The sequence below is a fragment of the Sus scrofa genome, chromosome 13 (assembly GCF_054392235.1).
Source record: "Sus scrofa isolate SSC_HxYL_T2T_F1_AM1 chromosome 13, Sscrofa_HxYL_maternal_Yorkshire_Landrace_v2.0, whole genome shotgun sequence".
Lineage (NCBI taxonomy): Eukaryota > Metazoa > Chordata > Mammalia > Artiodactyla > Suidae > Sus > Sus scrofa.
Genome location: NC_139395.1, coordinates 31,823,767 through 31,846,331, shown reverse-complemented (window position 1 = coordinate 31,846,331; position 22,565 = coordinate 31,823,767). Strand labels below are relative to the sequence as shown.

Below are 22,565 nucleotides of genomic sequence, written 5' to 3'. Positions count from 1 at the left end.
AGAATTTCTCACATTCTGGATTTTTTTTTTTTTTTTTTTACTTCGTAGGTGTTTAACATGTTCCTCTATTTCCCCATATTTCCTTCAAACTGGTAGTTATAAAGATACGCTCAATTCAAGAATGATTTTTAGGAAGAATATTCTGTAGATGGTGTGGGGTACTTCCTATTGTGTCACAAGCACAAGCACATGAACCCTAGCTGTCTTTCCTCATGTAATGTTAGTGATCTCTAAGGGTATTTTCTCCATTGTGAAAATTTAGGCTGTTTTTTATATGTGCATGTTTGTATTGATATGTATATGAAATATATCTCATGTTCCCAGATATCTGAATAACCTCTGGCCACAATTTAAGGTTTTACTTTTAGGTTGTTTTAAGTGCCTGAGTAGAATTTGTTGGTATCAGGACCTTAGATCTTATTTGAAAAACTCAGCTAAGGATTTGATTTCCTTGCTATTCGAAGTGTGGTCATAGACAGCAAGACCAGGCATCACCTTGGAGTTTATAAGAACTGCAGAATCTTCACCCCCCTCCCCCAGCACTGCTTAATCAGAATCTGCATTTTAATTAGATCATAGGTGATTTTTAGACATACTAGCATTTGAGAAGCTCTGTACTAGTCCACCAGAGCCCTCCACATACATGCTAAACAAAAACTTGAGTCCTGGATGCTTCTGGAATCCCTGGTAGATTTCAGTCTGTAAGTGGGACCCATGTTCCATTGTGACATAACTTGGCTGTCTGTGTACTGGAGAATCTGTCTCTTGTCTTGTTCATGTTTCCTTTCTCCCCCATACCACTCTTATTAGTTGCTGCTCCTTCTTTGGTTTGAGATTCAGAGTTCAAGAGAATTCAAAATTCTGAACCCTTTTGGAAGTAAAGAAGCATATGAAATAGCTCTTCACAACAGAAGAGTGGTTAGAGAAGAAAATATCAAACTGTATCAGGAGGTGTATATTCTGATCCAGCTTCTGCCATTAATGGTGTGATTTTGAGATAGTTATATTCAAATCTGTAGAAAGAGGGGTCAACCTAAGCACCTTTTAAAGCCTCTTTGTGACTTGTGATGACTTTAAGATGGGCAGTATGAGGAGATGCCAGCAGGCAGACTTGAGGGCCAGGCTGCTGATTCTGCCACTTACTGACTGCATGTTTTGTGCAAGCTGTATAATGCTCTATGCCTCTGTTCTTCATGGTGGGGGGTATGGATAAAGTGCATGCCTCCTTCATATGGCTGTTAAGAGAATTAAGTAGATTATTATTTATTGAGTGATTAGAATCCTTCTAACCCATAGGAAGTGCTATGTAAATATATCTTAATTTGTTTTAAAGTAGTGGACTCTTGGATCATTCAGGCATGTTCCTTTTGAGAAGAAAGCCCCATGTCTCCTGTCTGCCTGGCCACAGATGCAGACAGGCAAGTCTCAAGTATGGGCTCTCAGTTCACATATTCAGTCTTCAAATATGGATTGAGCTGCTACTGGGTGTGAGGCCCTGGTGGGCATGCTGAGCAGGACGTCTGCACTCAGGGAGCACACCCAGCACATGGGGCAGCTGCAGAGGAGTCCTCTTCCCTGGGTCTTCCACCTTCTGCCTCTTTCCCACTCAATGACCCCCAAGAGCCCTCAGGAGTATTCACTGGTATCTGGTGTTTAGATACCTTGTTTCACAGGTTTTGTACCTGCATGTGATCTGGTTTATAGTGAATTCTGAGCTCTGTCCGGTAGAAGCTCCAGTTTTCACTCCAGAACCACAAATTTGAGCCCATGGTCACTCAACTGGCACAGAGCCTGGACTCCTTCCACTCTCAGTGTTGGGGAGGGATAGTTCTCTGGCTTCCTACCAACAACAGAATGAATTCTGAGATTGAATTCTCAGAATGAATTCTGAGAATGAATTCAGTTACCTCTTGTGCATTAACAAACTTACAGGATTGAAACAACAATCATTTTTAACTCATAATTCTATGGGTGGACGGTTTAGTTGAGGCTCTACTTTTGACAGGGCTCTGGTCTTGGAAGGGCTGCTTCTTGGTAGTTCTGGTCTTGGCAGGTCTCCTTCATGCCCCTCTGATGAACTGCACCAGGTGGATGGTTTGCTCTTGTTGACTGGGACATCTGGGCTCGTGCAGCTCTCCAGCAAGTCAGCTCAGGTGTGTTCACATAGCAGAGTCAGTGAGTGACGGTGTGCAAGTTTCTTACAGCCCAGGCTCAGAGCAGGACAGTGTCATTTTTGCCACATTTTATTGGTCAAATCCAGACACAAACTTAATAGAAGGTGAAATAAACTTTATCTCTTGATGGGAGGAGCTGCAAAGTCACAAGACAAGAATAAAAGGTCATGATCATTTTGGCAAACAACATGCCATGAATGGTTTTTGTGGATTCCTATCTGAGGACAAGGGGCTGGGAATAAATTCTCCCTATAGTGTCCTACTGCCTTCTGCCCACATCCAAGTAAATAACCTGTCAGCCAACAATTGACCAGTCACTCTGAGAATGAATCACTTGAGAGTAGAAACCATTCTAAAATTTAATATGTGCAGAACCAAGCTGAAGAGTTTCTGAAGCTGAGAGTTCAAAGCTGAAAATTCTCATCCTTGCCTTTTCAGGAGATGAGTCGAGGTTTAGGGGAGAGATGCAAGACCTGTTTCTTTGCATTGATCTTTCAATAAATTTAAACAAGTCGTAGGGACTCCATATGACAGGTCCCCAGGCAGTCCACCTCCCTTTGTCTGTTATTTCCTTTTAACATAACACGCTTGTCAGAGCAGTGCAGTATTACAGAGAAATAGCTATTGAAATGCATGCAAAGAGCATTTTATGTTTTGATGCACCAGGAGTCAAAGTGAACATCATACAAGCCATTTAATTTTGAAAGCAACTCTTGTGAAGCTTGTTTCATCACTGTTAAAAATTCAGTTGCCCTCCTTTTGAAAAATGCCTTCTCCATCTAATTTTTTTTTTTTTTCCTACTGAGTGTTTGGGGCACTTGCGTGGGGCACATGTACTATGCCCTGAACCAGAATCTTATCAGGCTGTTGGGGAATTGATTCTGCCCAAGAGCCTCACAACTGCAGTATTTTCTTTACCATAGTCTATTTGATGCCTCAATTTCTGATTGAGTGTTAACGATCATTTTATTATTTTTTATTTCAATTTGGTGGGAAATTGTGCCAGTTATGCTAGTCACTTCTTCCTTCTTTCCTTCCTTTTTCCCTCCCTCCTGACACTCAAATAAGCAGGCAGATGCTATTCTGGGGATGACTTTTACTTTGCTTCTATAAGAAAATGCCATCATGTGTTGACTTTTTGTGGATTTTAAATGCCTTTTATTGATCAAAGTTGGTAGGTATCTCTCTTGAGGATCTAGGCTGCTATCCTGAATGCCTTCTGGGCATGAAAATGTACAGAACTTCCTGAGAGACACAGCAAGGTGTATTGTTACACAGCAAGGTGTATTAGGTGTCCAAAGTCCTGATGTAGAATCCCAGCACTGTTATTTACAAGCCTTGTGATTTGACAAAACTGTTCATATCTCTAAGCTTTAGTTTCCTTATTAGGAACAGGGATAGTATCTACTCTTTGGCTGGTTGTGGTGATAAATGAGATAATGCACAGAAGATGCTCAGCCCGGACCTGGTACATTTTTTTTTTTTAAGCAATAAGGATTTACTGTATAGCACAGGGATTTATGTATCTTGTAGAAACCTATAATGGAATACAATATGAAAAAAATAATCACTTTGCTACATCCGAAGCTTATGCAGTATTATAAATCAACTATACTTCAATTTAAAGTAAATTTAAAAAAATTTTAAATACAGTGATTTAGCATGAAGTTAGGTTTTTTTTTATTTTTTTATTTTCCCACTGTACAGCAAGGGGGTCAGGTTATCCTTACATGTATACATTACAATTACATTTTTTCCCCACCCTTTCTTCTGTTGCAACATGAGTATCTAGACAAAGTTCTCAATGCTATTCAGCAGGATCTCCTTGTAAATCTATTCTAAGTTGTGTCTGATAAGCCCAAGCTCCCGATCCCTCCCACTCCCTCCCCCTCCCATCAGGCAGCCACAAGTCTCTTCTCCAAGTCCATGATTTTCTTTTCTAAGGAGATGTTCATTTTGGTACATTTTTTGATGTAATTTCTGCTGTGGTGGTGGTGGTGGTATAGCTATTCCTTCTGTCTGTGTGTGAGACCCCTGGATGGAACAGAGGCTCAGCCAGGACCCACCTAAAACAGTATTTTTAGAGATAGCCTTAATGTTAGATTAAAACTTTATTTCAGATGATAAAATGCCATACAAATGACCAAAAGAGAAACAGATTATCTTTCCTTCTTCTTTCCATCCCTGCCTTTTCTCTCTTCTCTCCCACTCTCCATGTTCAGATGTTCATTAAGTGCCTACCATATAGCTCAGCACAGGCCCCTGGGCTGTGTACTAATAACAGCACCATCCTTCCAGTACAGACACTCCTGGTTCCTGTGGTGAGATGCAAAGAATCAGCCACTCCAACCCAATGCTCCGGTGAGGCCCATGTCCCTTGAACTTGACAGGGAGGGGTTGTCAAGAAGAATTAATACTAAAGTTGCAAACTTTTTAGGTAGAATGGATAAACAACAAGGTCCTACCATATAGCACAGGGAACTATAATAAAACATAATGTCCTGTAATAAAACATAATGGAAAAGAATTTCAAAAAAATTTGTAGTGGAATTAATGCTGATGTGAAAGGTATAGGGTCAGTAGACTCTTTCCAGGCAGCTGGAGTGAAGGGTGGCATTATGGGGAAGAGCAGAAGAAACAAGGACGGAAAAGAAGGGGATTCAGGAAAGACATGCAACATGCCCTGTTTAAGGCAACAGGAGAAGGCCAGAAGAGCTGCCTTTGTAAGGGCGTTGCCCTCTGTGCCCCCAGGCGGGTCAGAGCTGCCCCTACATCTGAGTTCTGGTGAAACTGACATTCCCCATGTAGAGAAAGCTCCTGCCGCTACTTGACTGGGGAGCCAGCCAGGAGTGATGGTGATGGGTCCCGGAATACAGATGCTAGAAGAGCCTAGAGACTGGTCCTAGATACTAAGATGGAGGAGAGGAAGAGGTGAAGGTCAGAGGAGGGATAATCAGCCCCCAAGTGGGTCAGCAGCCAACAGAATAGGCTGAGACTGAGTTCTGAGGCACAGCGATCCAAGAAGGCACAGAAAAACTAGGCCAGTCAGATAGTGTTGCCAAGCAGGAGGTGCCCATAGCAACATTGGAAAAGTGCCACAGACATGGATGGGAATTTAAGATCCTATCAAAGGGTCAAAGTACAATGAATGGTTAAGGTCATGTAGTTGAGAAAAGTGCTTTTAAAATGAAAACTCCGTGGGTCCAAGAGCTCTGCTTTTTTGTTTTTGTTTGTTTGCTTTTTCTTTAATATTTTTTAACCTAGCATGAGGTCTAGTACCTGAAACATAGTAGGTACCCAACTAATGATAGGGAAAGAATGAAGGAATTAATTGATTAAGATCTGGAAAGTTTTATTCTATGCTTACATGAGATTCCATGGAAGATAGGGAAAAGGGTTTGGATCCACGCATATGGATTTAAATCTCAGCTGGACCACAAACCAGCCATGTGACATCAGGAAAACAATTTCACGTCTCTGAGCCTCAGTTTCCTTACCTCTAAGACAAAGATGATGCTGACCTTGCAGAGCCCTTCTGACAATTGCATGTCATTAAATGCTTGTTTGTAGGGTGCTGAGTACTATGTAGATACTCCAAGGGACAGACTGGATTTATAATAACCATATTTAGTCATGGCCATATAGCCATATGGTTTATATAAAAAAATCAGAGATGTCATTCTTGGGGCCAGCAACTTCTTTTGCCTCAAATTGAAAACCATTTGCAGACTTCAAGAACAACTTTAGAAAAAAAGATTTAAAGGGTATGACCTATTTAAATATCTTTAGAAAAAAAAATCTTCTTCAAAGAACTCACACAATCAGAGAGCTTTCTGTTATTAAGATTCAGATATTTTAGATTCCTTAGTCACTCTGTTAGCTGGTGTCTTATTGGAAGATAGACAAGAAAAGTTTAATATGAAGAATAATTAACAAGGAATTGGCTAAGAAGAAGGGTAAAAAAGAACTCTTAAGGATACCGTAGGGCTGAGGGAGGCTACCCAAGGAAGGAACAAATTTGGGAGGTGAGTGTCCTTCCCAAGGCTGGGATTCAGACCTCGTTGGCAAGGCTGTGGTAGAAGCCCATGGGGTGGTGGACAAGTTTGCTGTGTTGGGGTGTCCAAAGTCAGGAGGCTGAGGCTGGCAGGCAGAGGACCACCAAGGATGCCAAGGAAACTTACCAGGAAGCTTCCAAGGAGGGCAAAGGGGTGGGTACCCTTGACTTTCTGGAAAACCAGCTGGGATACCTGATGGGTATTCTAGAAAGGTTCTGGGAATCTCCTAAAACTGGCAAGATGCTGTTCCTCTTTGGGAAGAAACTGCCATTGGGAAATGACAGAGAAATGAGCTGCATGCTCAGGAAACTCATTAGCTTCCTTAGGGGTGCTGTTAAACACCCCACGGATAGGTTACTCTTGCTGCCAGACATGGGGACACAGGCACAAAAATCCACCTAGTTTGTAGGAGCACAACCAGGACAACCAGAGGAGCACACCAGAACCTAGAAGAAAACACCCCTTTCTTCTCCAGTGCTCTCAGCGCCCTCTACTGATGAGGTTTAGCATCATCCTGGCTCTCACAGGAGTAGCTTTTAGGGCTGCCTCCCTGCCACAGAGCAGGCAAAAAGGGTGACTTTGGAGCCAGTTATCTACTGATAACTGGCCCAGCCACAGGGGCAGAAGAAGAGACAGTTGGAGAATTTGGCATGATTTGTTTTCTTCTCTAGAAAAGAAAGCATGGGTTTATACAAAGATAACATATCTATATCTTCCTATATCTCTGAACAGATTTCTCAGAAACTGCTTATAAAATATCTATAACTTTTATAACTTATGAAATGATAAGATTAAGAATGCTAGCAATTCAAACTGTGTAGGCAATACTGTATTAAAATTATTTATGTGGTTTTACCTATGATATATGGACAAACATCAGATAAGCTACGCATGGAAGCAAATGCTTGCAATTGGATTTTTTTAGACTTTATGAACTGTAGCAAAATATTATTTTTCAGAAACAACATTCTAATTTTTAGAAAGGTGATGTGAAAACCTCAGAAGTTATCTAAATGTAGCAAGACATCTTGAAAAGCTTGTTTGGTTTCATTCCGTTCCAACAGATATTTATTATCCAATTGTCCTAACATTGATTCCTCAGAAGTACGCAAATGATTTATTGAGGCAGGCTCTCAGGGAAAACCAGTAAGGGAGTGGGGAAGCAGGATGGAGACGGGGAGGAAGCCAAGCAGAGGTGTGAGCTCAGGAGAGTCCTGTAGAGGGTAGCTTTAGCTCTGGGCCATTAATCACACTGCAACATTGTCACTTTCCCAGGCAAGGAATTGGGGGCTTCTATACCCCTGTACCCTTGGCGGGAGGCACGGTCTTCATTCTTCTGGGACTTCTAGCTTGGTTCATGCAGGCAAAGTGGATTCCAGTGGGTTGAGAGGCATCCTCAGAAACAAAGCTACCAGAGACAAAAGCACATCAGTGTCCCAGGGTAGCGGTGGGTATGTGCACACGTCTGCTAAATACACACACACCTTGGTTTCAGATCACTGCAATAAAGTGAATTTTGCAATAAAACGAGACATGAATTTTTGGCTTACCAGTACATATAAAAGTTATGTTTACATTACACTGTAGTCTATTAAGTATGCGATAAATAGCCTTATGCTTGAAAAATGTACATACCTTAATAAAAAAAATACTTAATGGCTAAAAACTGCTAACCATCATCTGACAAGGCAGAGTTGCTATAAACCTTCAATTTGTAAAAACACAGTTTCTGTGAAGTGCTGTAAAAGTGCAATAAAACAAAGTCTGTAAATAAACAAATGCTAGAGGATTCGAGGGCCTTGGGCAGAGTGTAACATACCCTATCCATCCTTTTATTTTTTTTTCTTCATTCCTTCCTAACTAGCTTTAGCATAAAACTGTTGACCTTGAAAAGCTGAGGGATTTGATAAGGACTTTTAATTCAGTTCAGTATTAGGGAAATGTATACAAATGTGGTAAATGAAATGGGAAGAGTTGATGAGAAATCAAGGAAGTCAGTAAGAAATGGAATGAAAATTATCTGTTGAGTATCAGAGTTAGGCAGTAATTGTTAACTTAGAGATTTTTCCATAGAGCGGTTAAGCCAGACAGCAGCAGTTGAGAAATTGTGACTGGTTATCTAGACTTTTTACAGCAGAGATGGTTGTTTATTTAGCCAGTATCCAGTTTTCCTTTTTATAAGACAATCCCAATATTGTTAGAGGAAACAACAAGCCCAGATTATTAAAAAAAGTTTTCAGTCTCCTTTGAAGTTAAGTGTGGTCTAAATTCTGGCCAAAAAGATGTAAGTAAGAAGAAGCTGCTCTTTAGTGCTTTTGGAAAAGTCTTTAGATGAAAGGGGACTCAGCTAGCAGGGACCTTGTCTCTTCCCCACCCAACATCACCTTCTGTCCTCAAACCTGGAAGTGATACTGGAAGAGATTCAGCCATTTGAAGATGATGAGGTGCTAGGAGATATGAAGGATGACTGAGTGAGAAGACAGAGGACACCGTGGAGCTGCCATATCAGCCTGAGAATTCATAGCTCCAAATGTATTGTTCTGTGAAAGAAATATAACCCTGAATTTGTTTAAGTCATTTGGGTTCTTTGTGTTAGTAGTAAAAGGCAATTTCTTCATGATATGATTTTTTTTTTTTTTTTTAAGGGCTGCACTTGCAGCACATGGAAGTTCCCAGCCTAGGAATCAAATTGGAGCTGCAGCTGCTGGCCTGTACCACAGCCACAGCAATGTTGGATCCAAGCTACATCTGCAACCTACACCACAGCTCACGGCAGCACCGGATCCTTAACCCATGAGCAAGGCCAGGGATCAAACCCACGTCATCATGGATCCTAGCCAGGCTCGTTAACTGCTGAGCCATGACAGGAACTCCATGATGTGATTGTATTTTAAGGACTCATTCAGTTAAGTGAAGGAGTGAAAGGTGTATGGTAACTAGATATAAAACAGAGGGTCAAAGGAGTATGTCTTGATTTGAATTTTCCCAGAAGCTGACTTTGAAACATAGATTCAAGTGAAAGTAGTTTATTTGGCAGGGAATTCTAGGAAATAGAGAATTGCCGTGAGACAGGGAAAGAAGGAAGCATTACAAAAGAATGTATTTTAAAACAAGTTTCTTTGGGGCAACTGGCACTTAATCCTTTTGGAGGACTCTTGGGAAAAACATAGAACATTCACTTTAGAGTTTATCCTAAATGTAGTTACCATTAATCACCAGTGGGATTCTGCTCCAGAGGTACGGGGCAGTTCATTAATTCCATGGAACTGTTCAGCTGGCTGAATGGAAGGAGAATGGACTCTGGTGGCCAGAGCAGCCTCTGGATAAGAGGAGCAGTATCAAAAATTTGAAATTAGGCTGGCGTACTCTGAAATGGATGGAATCGAGCATATACAGGTATATGAGCCTATATGTTCTCACCATTTCTGCTGCACAGGATATGTTCTGTTTTGGTTTTTAGTGTGTGAGACTCGACCATGTTTATAAGCCAAGGGGAAGGGGCCAGTAGAAAGGGAGAGGCCTAATATTGAGGAGAAAGAGGAATCGATTCATGTGGCAGAGTGACAGAGAGGAGGTGCCTTGTGACCTTGACCAGAGGATGGGAGAGTTATAGAACAGATTAGGGGTGGGAAGGAAGGAGAGAAAATGAAGGTGGATATAGACAATTTTTTAGGTTGAGGGTGGAGAGATTGAGGTCTACCTTATGTCATAATTTCAAATTACTAATGTACCACAAAGTCATCTTTTTTTTGTTTATTTTGTTTTTGCTTTTTTCTTTTTAGGGGTGCACCTGTGGCATATGAAAGTTCCCATGCTAGGGGTTGAATCGGGGCTGTAGGCACTGGCCTATGCCACAGCCACAGCAACACAAGATTTGAGCCACGTCTGCAATCTACACCAAGGCTCAAGGTGACGCTGGATCCTTAACCCACTGAGCAAGGCCAGGGATTGAACCCGCATCCTCATGGATACTAGTCAGGTTCATAACCCCCTGAGCCATAACAGGAACTCCCACGAGGTTATCTTTTTTAATGAGTGAGGGAATTGGGTATTTATCAGGTAACTTTGAGACTGGTTCTGAAATTTTGAGATAACCAGTGAGTAGTATGAGAAGGGATACTGCCAGACAGTACTGCTGCATTGTACAACCCCAGGCACAGTGCTATGCAGCATGACGGTCTGCTGACTGATATGGAGAAGATGGTTTGAAAAGGATACAGGTGGGCCTGTTGAACATCCAAAAATTTTAGTGGCACTAAGATTTCTATATGGAGACATTACTGCAGCAGGGTTCAGGTAAGAGCACACTGATTGGACTGATTCACAGTAAGAAGTTTTCAAATAACATTTAGTAAAAAGACAAAGGAGGAAAAAAGCTTAGCATCATAGAAGACCAATTGAATGACTGGATTGTGGAGTCAGGCAAACCAATAAGAAAGTGGTCAAGAAATTGGGGTTATAACTGAGGTGAAAAAATAAGTGTGCAGGGAGTTAGGAAGATGGAAGAAAAAGGGGTTGTAGACAGAGATGAAGAAAGTGGAGGATGTTAGCACGGTCACCATCCAGGAAGTGACTGTGAGATTGAGTTGATAGAACTGGGTGCCAGTGAAGCTGTAGTCCAGATAGAGTAAGGCCCCTGGGGCTGGTGTGCTATGCGTGTCCTTGCCTGCGGCAGATATTACCAACTCATCCTGGCACTGGTGCCTTTGTGATCCCTCTCAAACACCTCAGTACATGGTGTGTTGTCAGCCCAGAGCTTGGGTATTTCACACAGAAGGGGATAATGCCGATTTTGACTCTACGTAGCTATTGGTACAAAGCAGATGATAGTGATAGTGTTTGGACTAGGCCTCTGGAGGCTTGGCTCCTTACTGAATCTCTTTCTGGCTAAGTGACCCTCCGTAGGCAACTTAACTGATCTGTACACTTGTAATTGGAGGTAATTACACCTACATGTTTACCCCACTGGGCAATTGTGAAAAGACTGCTCTTAGAAAAAGTCAAAGATACGTTACAAATATTTATTACTGATTCCGTTAGCCATGTAGAAAGCTACCGGTGGTGACATAAAACGGAGCAAATATGGAAGTAATAGAAGAAGACACCCTTGGACTCAAAATGCAGGAGTAGATTCTGTGTTACTTTTTCCCATCTCCACTTCCTGGTTATTTTTTTAGTTCAAACTAAAGCATTCATTCCAAGTGATCTTCAACAGTTGTTAAAGGCAAAACAAAACAAACCTCAATTATTTCAAGAACGTTTTAAAAGAAAGTCGAAGTTTAGAGGGATTTCACACTATTACCCCATCCTGCAGAATTGGATCATGCCAATATTTCTTGCTTTTTATTTTTCCTACAAGTTTCCTGTCTGCTACAAATACCCATAAACTCCTGTCCTATCATGTGCTCGTGGTCAGATGTAAATTAGACCTGATGAAGTTTATGGTTTGGCCCTACTTGACCATTCCCATGTCAACCTAACCACTCTCTATAATACTTTTCCATGAAGAAAGTTAGATGTTATTATTCATAATATTATTCATTATGATGTCTCTCCTGCCAGAATTCACAAATAGGCAAAACTTCTTGCCTGTTACACTGTGAAAGGACTCAAACACCATGCTGATATTCCCCCCTGTGGTCAAAACAGAAACTTGTTTGTTTTTTCTCAAATTTATTTGGAAAGGATATTGTTACAGCAATGCTCTTTGAATTATTATAGCTAAACTTTTCCAGTGTATATGTCCAGAGGCATAATTGAATCCCCAAAACGAACTCCATTGACAATAGCTATCGAAACATGCTTGAGCTTGTTTATTCTTAAAATCAATCCTGCTTTCTGCTTTCTCTCTCCCTCTCTCACCCTCTCTCTGTATCTACTAAGTAAACAGGACTTAGTGAATGGCACAATCTTTAGTTATTTACAAAACATAATAACTAAAAGGGTTGAGATACGGTAACAAAACTGATCCCGGTACTTGCTTCTTTTTCTCATTTTATGTTCCTAGCACCTTTACCTGGGCAATGAGTTTAATACAGCAGAAGCATCCCCATATTTTTCATTGGACTGGGATCTCTTGTGACCTCTCAGGTAAAATTTAGTAGCATCAAGCTCTGGTAACCACTTCTGCTCCAGGGGTACCATTATTCTTATAGATTGTACATCATTATACTTTTATGAGAGGGCTATTATATGTTGTAAATAAATAGCACAAACCCAGTAGTGGTGGCCCCTTGGGCTGTAGGGAGGGCACTGCCAGCTGCATGCACAAGAGGTTTGAGAGAAAACTAGCTCTTCACCTTGAAGCACCCACACTTGGGCACAGAAGGACAGGTGCAATCACATGGGAGGCTGAGTATGAGGTGGAGAAAGCACCTGTTTGGAAGCCAGACAGGTAAGGTTTGGGTCTTAGCATATTCCAGACCTTCTCACCACTTTAGTTACTTAAGATTTAAAAGGGAAATAGTAATCCTGCCTCATATCCAATCTGGAATCATCTACTGAAATAAAAAATCTGAGTATTCTTCAAACTAGAAACCCCACTTCTGGAATCTGTTCCATAGGAAGAGAAGGCACTTGTGTGTTTGTACAACATTATTTAGTGGCCATAAAACTATCAAGGCAACAGATGAATGATTTGGAACATCTGCACCCCAAAATATTGTGCAGCCTCAGAATGAGTGAGTTTGATTTTTAATGGAGATATTTACATGAGGTTTGCTTGAAAAAGAAAAATACAGAAAGAGGTGACTAATATATGCCATTTTGTACATTTTAAAGGCCCTCCCATATGTATGTATGAGTATGAATGTATGTGTGTGTGTTTATAATGGACATGAGTATGAACACATAGCATAGGAATAGAAATATACATGCATGGATTACCTTAGGAGAGGCTGTAGAGATATGGTATGGAAAAAAATGGAGTAGGGAATTAACAAAAAGGGAGAAAAAAAGAAGCATATTAAAAGGTGCTTATGATCTGTTATGGGCTGAATTGTGCACCCCCTCATTTCATATGTTGAAGGCTGAACTGCGAGTACCTAAAGTGTGATTGTATTTGGAGACAGGGCCTTTGAGGAGGTCATTGAGGTAACTGGGGTTTGCCCCAATCTACTGTGTCTGGTGTCTTTATAAGAAGAGGCAGCTAGGACACAGACACTCAGAGGGAAGATCAAGTACCCTGTTTCCCCTACCAGACAGCATTCTCTGAAGGACCAAGTCTTATTTGCATACCACATTTAACTTACTGCCTGTCACATCATCAAAGCTCAAAGAGAGTTACTTGAACAAATGACCAATCAATGGACAAACAACTGTTATGTCTTCATTGTCTGTTAGCAGTAAGAACCATGTTCAATGTCACATGACTTTTCATATCCCAATGTCATCCTCCAAATCCCTTAACCCTAACCGCAGTGAGGTAGTTGTTTTCTTAGTGACAAATCCAGATAGACAAAGCATGGAAGTATGTCACATATTGCAAAAATTAAGAGGTCTTGAAATCCATGAGTTTGAATCCCAGCTCTGCTACTTATTAACTATGTAGGTTTAGACAAAGGCGTAATGTAAACTTTATAAAATGAAAGTAGTACCAATTAGTTTGAGGAGGAAGAAAACTATGCCTTCTAGGTTATTCTGGCTGATCTAGGAATTAAATTGACATGAGACAGATTAACAGGAAAATGTCAAATTAATTTCATATATATGGGAACCCCACATACAGGAGAGTATCAGAGACAGAAAGGTAAAATGAGTTATATATGCCATCCTGAGCTAGGAATGGGATTTGGGCCTAGGGCCTCTAGGGATAGGAGGGAAATTTACAGGCTGATCAGAAGAGAGGATACTTGGTAATTAGAGGTTTGTCCTTCCATATACATGGGCCACTTAGATAACACTTACCTTCAGTGGTAACTCTTTTCTGGGGAAAAAACCCCCATTTAAGTTCTAGGTAGTTAAGGGAGGACAAGTTGCTTCTCTTGAACCTGCAAAGTCTTGATTGCCTTTGTCTCAAAACACTCCACACATAGGTATTCTTTTTATGGCTCAGTGGGTTAACAACCCAACATCATCTCTGTGAGAATGTGGGTTCAATTCCTGGCCTTGCTCAGTGGGTTAAGGATCTGGTGTTGCCACAAGCTGTGCCATAGGTCACAGATGGGGCCTGGATTCGAACCCTAGCCTGGGAATGTAATATGCAGCAGGTGCAGCCATAAAAAGAAAAAAAAATACTCCATGTGCAAAAGTGGCACATTTGAGGAAGGCTTGCTCTGAACCCCTACAGTTGCTTCTCAGGAAGATGCCATGCTAAATTCTCAATACAGCTTAGCTCATTGGGACACTGCAGTTGATATTTATCTTTTTTTCTTTTTTTCTTTCTTTCTTTTTTTTTTTTTTTTTTTTTTTTTTGGCTATCCTGCATCTGTCCTTCCCATGTGGGGTCCCGTCTTTGAATATTGTAATAGTGGGACACTTTAGCCTGGGAAAGCCAAAGGGTAAAGATCCATCCTGTATCTACTATTGGGTCCAGGCTGGCCAATCAGAAGCACACATCTGATTGACTTTATCAAGTGATACCAAGATAAAAAACTGCATCCCCTCAGGGTACTTGAGGTAGGGTCTCATGGTAGCAATGGGGCTTGAAGGGACGGTGCATCCTTGATTAGACTTGTCCCTGCAAAAAAATGCCTTGTTGAACTTTCATTGACTTGGTTCTTGCTGGACTTTCAAGTCTGATGTCCTTGATATGCTCGACATCCAGAATCCCAGACTGACTAATGACGGAACAAGGAGAGGAAGGGGAAAGTTTTTGTAAAAAAACATCTTAAGCCAGAGGTCATTTAGGTTGTTTGAAAACAGTCAATGGTAGGTTACTGCCTCGTTTTTTTTTTCTCTCCCACTTCTCTACTTTTATTTCTATGAATTTCTTTAGTCTTCCTCTTCAATTGGAGTTCTTTGATTGATTTGAGTTCCTTCTCAGGTTTTAGCACCAAAGTGTGCTGATTATTATCTAAATTCATTTCCTGGCAGTTTTGAACTCTGCTTTAAACTTAGAAAATGAATGAATGTTCTTTCATGGAAAATAACTGCGTGACCCAAACTCGCCACTTCTCTGCCCAGCACACACCCATATTTAGACCAGTCTTATTATCATCTATTTGTTTGGGGATCTTCTTGGTTCTCTAACACGGCTACTTTTCTGTCTCTCTCTCTTGATTTAAATTTACTTTGTGCCAGGCACTGTGTCAAATGTTTTTACAGTGATGGCATAAACTGTTGGCTGCCTACCAAGTATCCTTTCTCTCCCTTTCTGAGAATAACAGAATCTCTGAAATGCCTAGGTTAACTAATACACACACACACACCCCCACACACCCCCACACACCCACACCCAATACACAATACACAACCCAGCTTTGCTTGCAGAAGGAGTACATTTTGAATTTTACACAGAGGTTGTTGGAAAGACTTTCCAGAAAGTTATTTTAAGGGACCTGACTCAGCTGATAGGTGTTACTTTTGCCCTTTCCCCCTTCCTTCTCCATGTTTGGACATGAGTCAGTCTGGAGTTCTGGCAGCCATTTTGCAACCATGAGGAAGTCTTGAGGCCAAAGTTTGTATTAAGGATAAAAATGAAGTTTCTAGGTCCTTGTTGAAAACATGGAGCTACTACACCAATTATAGATAATCTAACTCCACTACTTTCATGTTAAAGGAGAGAAAAAATGATCTAATTTATTTAAATCACTGCTAATTTTGGTCTCTACTACTTACAACTCAGTACATAGACTATCATGCAAAAATCATATAAGGTTTATGCTATTAGTCCCATTTTACAAAATGGAGCCTTAGACTAGTTGTGTAACTTGCCCAAGTTAGTCATTCACTGGGTATTGTTGGATTGACCAGTACTAGATCATCATTGATCCAAGATCTGATGAGTAAGCATTTGAATATAGTGCTTGTCTGACAACAAAGGCTGGTTTCCTAATCATTACATTTTTCTGCCTATGTGCTGAGAATGCTGCAAGAATTTTAGACCAGTACAACTTGTGGGCCTCCAGCAGGTGTGACCATTGGAAATGTTCTTATTGGAATGGATACTCAGGATCTTCTTTCTTCTTGGTCAAATCCTGTCCAGCAAAAGGGAGGTTTTTTAGCTTTGAGTAAATTGGCCCAATGACCAAACAACTCTGTGTCTAGCAGTATTTTGTTTTTCTTTATCTGAATGCAAATTCCTAATTCCTTGGAGCATCCCTATAGGGATATGTTTTCAAGATGAAATCAGCTTCCAGCAAAGTGTATGTAATAGAATAAGTGCTCAACAAGTGATGAATGGATTTATGAATGAATGGATGCTGTTCTTAAGGCAGTTCTTCCTGTGATGGATTCCCACATTTTTTCTTAAAAGCCTTTTTTAAGTCCCACCATGTTATGAGATGTGGTAGCTCCTCTTTGATTCAGTTATGACTGCCAGGATGCAGTCCAGTTTCCTGCAAGGACAACTGGCCTGTCCTCTGTACTTTCCATGGATCCATTTTCCTGAAAGGTTTTGGTGAAAAGCTCTTACCACAGATGGTGGAAAGTGTCTTTGCTCATCAGTACAACCCAGGGTGTAATTTGGACACAGGCTCTGTAATTACGGAAAGTGGAATACCAGTCATGGTTCTGAAATATTTTCTCTCTGTGCTTGTGGGCCAGTTATCAAACTGAGCCTTTGTCCAACTGTAAAAAGGGGATAACAATAATTCCCATTTATATGAGGATTATAGGAGGGAATATATGAAAAGCATTTATCAGAGTTCCTAGTTCATAGTACATGTTTAAAAATAATAGCAACTATCATTAGTGAAAATTACTAATAGGAAACATTTCTTAATCCTTAAAGTAGAATTAGCCATCTCCTCAGCTGTGTCTCCCAATGTCCATATTTTTTCACTGAACATAAAATAGATAAGAAAATTAGCTCTTTCTAAGCCTGTCTCTCTCAATACACTAAAGCACTCTGAGTGAAGCATTTTTTCTTGAAATCCCTAGAAACTGGCACTAAGGAAGTGCCAAGTAATTGAAGAATGAGAGCAAGAAGGAATAGAACACACTGCCTTTGTTATAGGAATAAATATGAGAGTTGAGATATGCCAGTAACCGGTGAGTTCATAGAGCAGTTTCTGGTTTTCAGTCTAAGGCATTTTTGATGGCAGATTCCCTGGTTGGGGCAAGAGGGGCAGAGAAACAGGTCTATAAATGGGCATTTCTGCAATCCACTGTGGCCCCAATTGGTCATGGTTTGCCTCACACAGAGGGATATATAATTTAGCAGCAGCTGACACTGGTTACTGTTAGTAGCTGGTGTAGAGAGAGTCCACTTATTAAAAAGCTAAAAAAATAAAAGGAAAAACTTGCCAGAGTGTATACTGCTTTCAGTATGTTTTAATAGAATCGCCAAAGATTAACTCCTGAACTTCCATCACTAGATCTCTGTCCTTTATCTGGTGAAACAGCATACAAAAGGGCAGAAGGTGGGATGGGTCTCCAAAACTTCATAAAATTTGTCTGCAGGGCCTTAACTTTAATATTTTTAATAACTCTCATTGTAGGCATATTAGAAATAATCAATTCTTATTTGAGAGAAAAGGCCTGCTCTGTCCTCACTGATAGGGATTTTAATTACACTAGCCAGAGGAAATAATTCACCAGCTAAGAGACCATACTAGGCTCTGTGCAAAAGTAAACCAAGATTTTTTTCTAGCCCCTTGAAGGATTGAGATTACAAATGCAGTTCCATAATGTAGTTGTCATAAATGTGCTTTGAAATGGCATTAACTGATTGCTCCTATCATATCAACAGCCTAAGTTAAAATGTCCTAAGGGATTTAACTTTAAACATAAAACTTGTTGGAGGGATGACAAAAAAGCAGCACTTGCTGATTAAATTTAAATTTACAATAGGAACATGGCTGAAACCCAGCTTCTAGGGGCTCGTGGAAGAATTACAGTGTGATGAAAATTTTAGGCTAAAGACCAAATAGTGGGCCTTTTGAATTAACTGCCACTTTCCACCCTTTACCACCAGACAACAGGTGCCTACTCCTTCCCTTCTCCAAACTTGGAATTTTGCAGATGCAAAAGGGTGAAATCTGATCAGGGACAGGGCATTTGCTAGTGGGACTCTTAAATGTCAAGGCTGTACTGAATGAATGGGCAGAGAATCCTGTTCACAGCAGTTGGCCCCAAATAAGTTCCCTGTGCTGGTGGCTGGAGCTGGCATCAGATTTAGCTTAGGGTTTCTGAGGCCAGATCAGGCCCTGCTAGGTGATGACTCCAAAAAGCTGGATGCTGGAAAGATCACAGGCCAAGGCTTACTCACCTGCTGTATCTCAGTCTCTACCCTGGGGCGGGGGGCTCCTTGGAGGTGCGTCCTGCCCATGGTACCCAGGCAAATGTCCTGCACCCCTGCACACAGTCCCCCAGCCCTTCCTATTTCGGTCAGAGGGACCCTGGTCATGAGTCAAGCACGCGGCAGACTGCCAGCAGCTGGCCAAGTATTAATAGAGAGGCGCGGGCCGCAGGAGGCTGGCGCCAGGGCCTCAGGCGGCAGAGGGAAGGCAGTGCGAGCACGTCTCCGTCTGTCCCTGCGTGGTGGCGAGCGCCCAGCGGCTCCCGTGCGCGCACTTGCGGTCCCCAAGGGGGACGCTGCCTGGGTAACTGCAGCCGCCGCCTGGATTGATAGAGCAGCGCCCGGGCCGCCTGGAGCTGGAGCAGCGATGAGCCGCGACCCCAACCCCGACCGCGAGCGCCCGCTGGACGGTAACAACTTGCGGGCGCCCGCAGCCTCTTAGTCCTTAACTGGCCCCATGTGGGGTCTGACCTCCCAGGCTCCAGTGGATGGGGCGGGGACCAGTAGGAGGGTTATTTATTTACCCATAAGGCAGTTGGCAGGTGTAGGAAGTCCCCCCTCCCCACCCTTTTTGGATTTTTGCACCCATTTTTCTCCTTTAGGCTTATTTGCAGAATTAAACAAGTTAACTTTGATAAAGCACAGAGAACAGCGCTTGGAACGCAGTGAGTGATGTGCAGGTTGTGTAAATAAAAACGCAAAACAGGTTCTTGGCCAGGTGCTCTGCTGCAGGTATCTCTAGACAGATACTCAGTGGGAGTCCCTTCCCATTGAGAAATGATTTTGCTTCTATTTTGGGATGTGCCAAGCATCACCTCTCCACCCCACTCCTCCACAAACGCATGAAAAGAGGCTACCTGATCTTACAGAGTGATGCACTCGTGTACTTCTGATTGGAGCTTGTGGGTGGGGTACCTAGGACATTAGTGGTTTAAAGAAGGCATCCTTCTGAATGCCTTCAGTTTTGGGAGTTCCCCAATCTGACTTTAGAACTCAGGTTTCATTTAGTTATTCTGGAGAATAATGGTTCTTTGATTCTGCGAGGAAAGCGTCTCAGGTTGCTTTGAATGTGTGACGAACCTTTTTTTCCAGCAAAACTCACCAATTCACATATTTGCATGTTTGCTGAAGATTGCAACTTAACCCCTTAACTGCCTCAGGTTATCCCCTGATTCAGAAGCCCTGCTCTGAAAGGTCATCATTAGCACTATTCAGGCATTTTCACTAACTAGTTAGTTGTTGACCTTTTAGGAAGAGTGCTCCTCCAGGAATAACTTCTCTTTGCATCAATAACCTTTTCAGATTGTACTGAACATAACTTAATGAACTTGCTTCTTAAGGTGAAACTCTGGGGGCTTAGTGAGCCTGGTGAACAGGGCCAGGGTTCCCTGAGGACCAGTCATATTCAGGGCAGGGAATTTTGCACAGTAGTTGGCAAGACAAGAATCATTGTGCTGCAAGAAGCATTTCATTCCTTCCTTTGACAGTCCTAAGCAAAGTTCCCAGCATCACTGCCCTGGATCTTCTTTTGAAAATATATTTTTAAAAAGTTGCACTGTTATTGTTTTCAATAACATAAAAAACTGGCTGGAACTTTTTGTAAAACGATTACTTTTGTGTTTCTAAGGTCAGCATACAATGTAATTTAAGACGACTGGTTATTTGAAAACTGATTGATACATAAGACTGTTGACTTAAAAAAGAAAATCCTGGGTGTTCCCGTAGTGGCTCAGCAGGTTAAGAACCCGACTTGTATCCATGAGGATGTGGGTTCAATCCCTGGCCTTGCTAAGTGGGCAGCATGGTGTAGGTTGCACATGTGGCTTGGATCCCGAGTTGCTGTGGCTGTGGTGTAGGCCAGTGGCTACAGCTCTGACTTGACCCCCTAGCCTGGGAAACTCCATATGCCGCAGGTGCAGCCCTAAAAAGAAAAAACAAAACAAAACAAAACAACACTAGTAATATGACAGGCTTCTTTATGTGAGGCAAGGACAGGCAGGATCATTATATTTTACTACCTTAGCTCTGCACACTTTTGTTTTGTTTTGTTTGGAATCTTAGTACTTGTTTTAAAGCTACAAACTCTTCAGAACTCTACTAAAAAGTATCTAGTCTTCCCAAATTAAGTGTATATCCTTGCCTTGTAACCAGGCATGTCTGAAACTTGTGACTACATCAATAGTTGCCATATATGAATAGTGAAGTGCAAAATTTAACCTTAAAACTGAATTTGGGAGAATACCAAAAAGCTTAGACCGCTGTCAGTCTGATTGTCATTGAGTAAGTGACAAGGCGATAACATGTCCAGTAATACCAAATTGTGCCAGATGTTGGCTATGACATTTTAAAAGAGTATAGAATATATGTCAGACTTAGTAAATTTCCAAGTGTATATGAAATTAATATCTGATGAGTATATTTAATGACATGCTTGTGTTAAACAAACTCTGGTTAAATATCTGTTATAGTCTATACATTATAAAAGAATGTCTCAAAGAATCCTATTGCAGATAAAGAATTCTTATTCTATTCCTCATTCTTTGATCTAGTTTATGATCTTCCCAGAGTATGTCCAGAATAAATTGGGCAATTAATTATATCAGATTAAAATTTTAATTCAATTAGAAAAAAAAATTCTCTGGATTCAAGTCATATTTTTCCTTATGGTTTGAAATCAAAACACAGACCTTTCACATAATTTGGCTTGCAAAGTCATTGGTTTTCTTTTATTCAGCTTTGATTCTTATTGAAACACTTTTAAAATGGAAGAAAATGTTACGTTTTAATAGTAGGGAACAGAAACTCTTCTTTTGGTGGAAAAGCTGACTTTTCTAGATTGTTGTAAGTCTGTAAATCTGGTATGTTGAAATAAAATTGAAACCATGACATTTAGGAACAAAAGTTCTGTGTAATTTTTTTGACCTTCTCTATGTCTCTCCATTTTCTTTCTCTTTGTAAACTTTCTACTTTTATATCACAGTTTAAATAAAACCCCTGCAGGTAAAATGTGTCACTCAGTGGCTGATCCCTCCTTTAGGATAAGAAGTGCTCACGTTTTTTGAACGCTTACTGGTTATGCTGAGCTACAAGCACTATCTTCTCTAACCCTCACTTGCAAGTCAATGGGAGAACTATTGTTGTTTGTTTTTGTTTTGTTTTGTTTTTGAGAAAACTGAGATTCTGAGAGGGTGATTGTCAGCTCTGAGTGTTCAGTCCATGCACCTAACATCTAACCTGGGGCCAGTTTGCATCCTGCTGGACCATGATGGGAAATGTACACAGGTGGCTTGCAGCAGCACCCTTTGCTGCCTATGCAGGGACCATAGGAAGAACCCTGGAGTGGTCCCTGGGAGGTGGCTTTAAGCTCATTGAGGTAACATTAGCTTTCTTCCTTATTCCTTTGTGTGGGGACGATGGAGGAAAGGCATCGATATTCAGAGGGCTGGAATTGGTAGGTCCCCCTGCCCCTCTGGCCTGAGTTGGGACCTATGCTTTGCCTTCTGGTTGCTAGGAAAGAAGGGCAGCTTGGCTTCTCCCAGGGAGAGGGAAGTGCCCCATGGGACACTCTCTAAAGCCCTCCCTTCTCTAGAGCAGGTTCACTCAGGTCCCATTGCTCTCAGATTGCAGCAGATGGGCCACCTTAGAAGGCATTGCCCTGAGAGCAGATAGTCCTGCAGTGGAGTAGAATTGTTCCCTATGAGTAACTGATGCACAGGACTTTGGCCCACAGTCTGCTCTGATGTGTGTCTCTGTATACATGATTGAAACTTTGTGAGTCTCAGTTTCTTCATCTGTAAAATAGGGATAAAAACACCCACTGTTTAGAATTATTATGAATATTAGGAATAATATACAGAGTGTCTGACAGGTATCAGCTTCCCTGTAAACAAACAATATATCCAGTAAATTGGATGTACAAGTTAATGAGGTAATTGG

At 41.3% G+C, this 22,565-nt stretch overlaps 1 protein-coding gene and 1 long non-coding RNA gene across 12 annotated transcripts in view; one reads left to right on the top strand and one right to left on the bottom strand.

The window, feature by feature from the left end:
* The window catches only part of GADL1 (glutamate decarboxylase like 1), a 345,574-nt gene that overhangs the window by 164,590 nt on the left and 158,419 nt on the right, over window positions 1-22,565 (top strand). Inside the window, exon 1 of one of the 10 annotated variants that reach the window (XM_005669326.4) lies at window positions 14,614-19,039. The exons of 8 other annotated variants lie outside the window; for them this stretch is intronic. In XM_005669326.4, coding sequence (XP_005669383.4) covers window positions 18,430-19,039 — 610 coding nt within the window. In that variant the 5' untranslated portion in view covers window positions 14,614-18,429. Of the gene's footprint in view, window positions 1-14,613; window positions 19,040-22,565 lie in introns of those variants that run through there. One more of the 10 variants, XM_021071494.2, reaches the window with a different exon arrangement.
* LOC146397237 (uncharacterized) lies at window positions 3,831-18,679 on the bottom strand. 2 transcript variants are annotated; one of them, XR_014822570.1, is made up of 3 exons: window positions 18,600-18,679; window positions 8,629-8,769; window positions 3,831-7,637 (listed from the first exon to the last, which is right to left on the bottom strand). It is a non-coding gene; the product is annotated as an uncharacterized LOC146397237 (long non-coding RNA). The 2 variants fall into 2 exon arrangements; XR_014822569.1 differs by lacking the exon at window positions 8,629-8,769.